The sequence below is a fragment of the Nicotiana tomentosiformis genome, chromosome 9, assembly GCF_000390325.3.
Source record: "Nicotiana tomentosiformis chromosome 9, ASM39032v3, whole genome shotgun sequence".
Lineage (NCBI taxonomy): Eukaryota > Viridiplantae > Streptophyta > Magnoliopsida > Solanales > Solanaceae > Nicotiana > Nicotiana tomentosiformis.
Genome location: NC_090820.1, coordinates 97,673,453 through 97,678,884, shown reverse-complemented (window position 1 = coordinate 97,678,884; position 5,432 = coordinate 97,673,453). Strand labels below are relative to the sequence as shown.

The following is a 5,432-nucleotide window of genomic DNA, read 5'->3' as shown; positions in this document are numbered from 1 at the left end:
AATGAGCAATTGTTTGCAGGTTCTTGTGTTGGCTGCAGACAGTTTTATGGATGTTTCTGTGGTTAAGAAGGTGAACAATAAGTGGGAAGGTACATGTGTAGATATAAGGAGTCTTATGAAGGGCTGAAGTTGGAGCTGTTGCTTAATGGAAATGGTGGTTTGCTTCATCCTGTTGATATATTTCCAGAGAAATGAATATCATGGTTGCTACTACCACACTCTAAAGATATATAAACTGGTTGAGCTTGAGGAAGAGGATGGAAACTGTAGAAGATAGAGCAGTATTAGGTAGAAATTGAGCATTTCTGCCCAGAGTTCTGGATTTGACGCTTTCTTGAGGTTCAGTGTTTTCTGCATTCAGGTTCTTGTGTAGACTGATGCAGCATGAATGAGGGTGGGTGATTCTTGACTGATGTCTGTAGGTGTTTGGTTGGTTATGTTAGTGTTTCTGTGGGTTGGGGAAAAAAAGAGGGTGTTGTTGTGTTCTTGTTTGGATAGTGAAAAGGGCATGTATCTGTGGGATCCAATTCTATGTCTTATAGGGTGAACCTCCTTCTCTCTATAACCTATATCCTTCCTTTGTTAAGATTCTAGGAGAATGAGCACAAAAGCTAATACCATACCCTTAAATAACAACCAAAGGCTGAGTAGGTCATAGGATAGAGAAACCTGCAAAAGAGCAAACAGAATTAGTGAAAACCTCATAACTGTATAGTTCCACATGAGGGAGGAACTATTGTTATTGGTGCTGCCATAGTCAATGGTAATTTGGAATGTTGTGGATGTCCCACTATGTTGATCATGGTCGACCATAAGCATTAGAATTGTCAAGAAGCATTTGTGGTAGCAATACCAAATCTGCTTCAGGTGCAGTAGCCTATTGTGATGGAAACCTTATTTTCCTGGTCTTCTTATGCCTGAATGCTGGGGTACCTAGAGAGTCCTGTAGGATCTGACCTCTTATTTGATTTGGCAATGAGGCGAGTGATGTATAATTGGTAAGAGTTGAAAATTGATGGCTGGGCTTTGACAGAGAGTTAGCAGGACAGTTGGTTTCTCTATATGTCTGTGAGTATGTGAACTCCTCACATTGATGACAGAGGTTTGAGAGCTATTGAAGTTTCATCTTCATGGTCCATGGAAACCCTTTGCCATTATTTAACCATTGAACTAGGAGAGCAGAATTTGATTCCAGGTGGATCTTAAAGTATCCATTACTCAAACACCATTGGATACCTAAGAGAGCTGCTTCAATTTTTGCAAGGTTATTGGTACCTTCCCCTAATGGTTCAGCAATGGCATGTATGAAGCCACAGTTATGATCCCTAATAATCACCCCTGCACCAATCTTTCCGGGGTTTGTGAGTGCACTCCCGTCACTATTGATTTTTAAAAGGCCATGGCTTGGTTTCTTCCAAACTAACTGGGTGGAGATGGTTTGGTGATGGAGGTTCTCAATGAATGAGTATAAATCCTGCCATCTAATGGGCCATTTGATTTCTGGATAGTTGGCTCGAAGGAAGAGGTTGATGTCAGAGTTAATGGAAAATAAAACTCTGGTCAAGGAGGATAGTTTGGCTCCATATTTGGCACTGCACCTATTCTTCCACAAATTCCAACATATTATGATAGGCAAGGTGATTAAGATAAGCCTTTGTACTTCATTGTGACTGCTGAGAAGCCATCACTTCATCAAAAGTATTCTGAGTGGCATGTCTTTAGTTTGAATTCCAACTGGCCCTCAAAATTTCCTCCACACAATTCTGGCAAAGTTACCCACACTAAAGAGGTGGTCGACTGTTTCACTGGAATGAACAGAGCAACAAACACACCTAGAAACAGTAGGATTGCTAAAAACTAGCACCCTGTCATCAGTTGGGAGTTTATTTCTGAGAGCTCTTCACAAGCAAAAGGACCATTTGAATGGAATCTTTTTGTGCCATATCATCTTATTTGATAGGTTGAGTTGCTTCTTTTTTCTGAGTAATTCCCATACAGAAGCACAGGTGAACCTACCATCAGTAGTAGGGGTCCAGATGATTTCATCTTGCAAGTTGTTGTTGAAAAAGATAGGGATCTGAGTGATCAAATGGATCATGTGAGGTGGGGCACTCTCATTGAATCTTTGAAGATTCCACTGGTCATTGTTCCAAAAAGAGGACACTGAAACATTCCCAGGTCTTCCTACTTCATTTTCTAGAAAATGTTCTTTTCAGCTTCTTTCTTGTTGACCGTCAATCTTTTCCATGCTTGTGATTGTCATGTATCCCATTTTTGGAGATGATATTGGATCTCTGACAATACTTGGCTTTAAGGAAGCTACTCCACAAGGATTGAGTAGATCTGAAGTGCCACCATTGTTTGTATTACATTGATTTGCAAATGTCTTCTATGGTTCTGAATCCCAGACCCCCTTCATTCATAGGGAAGCATAATTTGTGCCATGTTGCCCAATGGTATTTCCTTTTGTTATCTTCCATGCCCCAAGAAGAAGTTTACTGCTAGCTTCTCAAATTATTTCCAGACTGTCTTAGGAGGAGAGACTGCTGACAGTAGATAGATTGGCTTAGATTGGAGAACATGCTTTATCAGAGTAGCCCTTCCTCCATGTGATAGCATTTTGCCATTCCAGCCCCTGATTCTTCCCACAATTTTGGAGATTAGATTGTTGAAGTGGATGATTTTCAACCTACCAGTGTACAGTGGACATCCCAGGTAAGTGAGAGGGGATAGCTTTTTGGAAAAACCTATGACTGCTTGGATTCTTCTAACTGTTGACTGAAATGCACAGGGGGAGGTCATGAAATGACTTTTTTGCCTATTGATCTGTTGGCCAAAAGTATCCTCATACTTGTTCAATATCCACATAATTTTCTGAAGAGATGACCTTTTCCCATAAGAGAATATGATGATATCATTTGCAAAGCTGAGGTGATTGACTTGAGGGCCCATTCTTTCTATATAAAAACTATTGAAAAACTGATTATGATTGAGGGTGTTAAGCATTCTAGACAGAAGCTCAGCCCCAATGATGAACAGGGAAGGGGCAAGGGAATCTCCTTGCTTCAGTCCCCTTGTAGAATGGAAGAAACCATGCCTAGTACCATTTATAATGACTGAATACCAATTGTTGGACATGGTTCTCCATATCATATAAATGACCATCTCACGAAAACCCATTCTCCTCAATATTATGCAAGTGAAACTCCAGGAGAACCTATCATATGCTTTAGCCATATCTAACTTGATGACTACATTGGATCCCTCATTTGGTTTCTTGATGTCATGGACAATTTCCTGAGCAAGCATAATATTCTCAGAAATGTTCCTTCCTTTTACAAAACCTGATTGGTTAGCAGAGATAATTCTGAGAAGTATAGGCCCAAGTCTAGCACCTATGACTTTGGAGATGATCTTGTTTATGAAATTGCTGAGGCTGATAGGTCGGAATTCAGATAGGGAATTTGGAAATTCCACCTTGGAGAGGAGAACCAAACATGCACTGGTCATGTATTTTGGCATATTGCAGCCGCCAAAGAAAGCTAGTACAACATTTAGCAGATCATCCTTAATGATATCCCAGCAAGATTGGTAAAATTTGCTATTGAAACCATCTGGCCCTGCAGCACTGGTGGGATTCATAGAGAACACAACTTTTTAAAGCTCCGATAAGGTTGGGTTTGCTGACAGAATAGCATTATCCTCAGGAGTGATCATGGAGGGGATGCATGACAACATATCTTCCCTGATGGCTCTTCCTGGATTTGTGAAAAGGTCTTGGTAAAATTCACAATAGCCTCATCACCTTGGATCCACTGTCCATTCTCTTCTTTGATTTTGTGGATATAGAGTTTCCTTCTTCTGCCTCTAATAAGACTGTGGAAGTATTTAGAGTTGGCTTCACCTTCTTTGAACCACTAAAGTTGTGTTTTTTGTTTCAGGAATTTCTCCTCTAACTTCATGTATCTGATGTATTGAGCTTTAAGATCATGCAGTGTTGTTCTATCAACTTCTTCATTGGTCTAAGCCAGAACCATTTCTGCTGCCTTTACTTGTTCTTCAAATTCTTTTGCTTTTTGGAAGATGTCACCATATTCTTGTCTGGACCATCTACTTAGACCAGTGCAGAGTGCCTTAAGTTTTTGGTGAAATACCCACATAGCACTCCCATTCACTTGTTTGTCCCAGATGTCTTTAACAAATGGTTTGAAGTTAACATTATCAACCCAGAAGTTAAGAAATCTAAAGTACTTGTTTCTAGTGTCATGTCTAATATTGATTTTCATGAGAATGGGATTGTGGTCAGACCCTGTTGAGGCTAAATGGGAGACAGAAGTAGAAGGGAATGCAGATAACCATTGATCATTCACAAGACCTCTATCTAATCTTTTCCAAACAATAGAGCCTTGCCCTCTACCATTGGACCAGGTGTATTTAGGACCATAAAAACCCAGGTCGACTAGTCCGCAGTCTTCAATCATGTAGAGAAAGTCCATACTCTTGCTCATTTGGTATAGGATTCCCCCTATTTTCTCTTCAACAAAGACAATAACATTGAAGTCTCCAATTACACACCATGGAGAGTCATAGATGGCAGATTTGTGCCTCAACACCTCCCAGAGAGGTCTTATCAGAATTGGGGTACATTTGGCATAGATTACTGTGAGGAAGAAGTGGTTTTTATTTTCAACATATCTCATATCTATGGTGAGTTTTTGTTCATCATGATCAATCACTGAGGCAGTGAACTCTTTGTCCCAATAAACCCAAATTTTATTATTAACATTAGAAGCCGCTTGGTGCATGGAAAGCTGGATTTTGAAGTGGTTGATGTGGAGAGATGGAGTTTGAAGGAATGGTTCTAAGACTGCAACAAAAGGATAATTTATGAATATTTTTCAGTATTCTGAGCCTTTCAATAACTCCAGAAGTTCTGATGCCTCTTGCATTCCAAATGATTGAACTAATTATTGGAATGAGGAGGAGATTTTATGGGTTGGTGGGACAGTGCTAATCCTAGTAGCTTTGCTTCTGGTGATCCTTGGTGAAGGTCTCTTTCTAGATTGAATTCTTGTAAGTGAAACATTGTCTTCCTTTGGATATCCATTTACTGCAGCAATCAGAAGATCACAGTAATGTTCTTCTTCAGGATCTTCCTTACTAGATCCTTTTTCATCATCTTGATCCCCCATTATATCATCCTCTGATTGTATTGGCCTGTATTCATCTTCCTGCAGAGGATATCTGCTAAGTAGCCACTCCTTTAGAACCTTTTCCACTGGATGCAGATGTTGGTTTTCTTTGAGGGGGACATGAGTGATTTTGTGTGTTTTATATGAGTAGCTATCATTGTTGGTTGGTCCACCTGGGGTTATTTTTTTCTTGGACAAGCGAGGTTGGGAAAGGGAAGGATTGGCTATTACAACATGTTT

At 40.0% G+C, this 5,432-nt stretch overlaps 1 protein-coding gene across 1 annotated transcript; it reads right to left on the bottom strand.

Moving 5' to 3' along the window:
• Positions 1–4,022: 4,022 nt before the first annotated feature.
• Positions 4,023–4,805, bottom strand: LOC138899248 (uncharacterized). The gene has a single exon (XM_070185391.1). It carries the CDS (start codon positions 4,803–4,805, stop codon positions 4,023–4,025), a length of 783 nt encoding a protein of 260 aa, XP_070041492.1.
• Between the last annotated feature and the right edge of the window lie 627 nt (positions 4,806–5,432).

Coding starts and splice junctions, on each gene's coding strand:
- LOC138899248 (XM_070185391.1), bottom strand. CDS start 4,805: ATGCACCAAGCGGCTTCTAATGTTAATAATAAAATTTGGGTTTATTGG.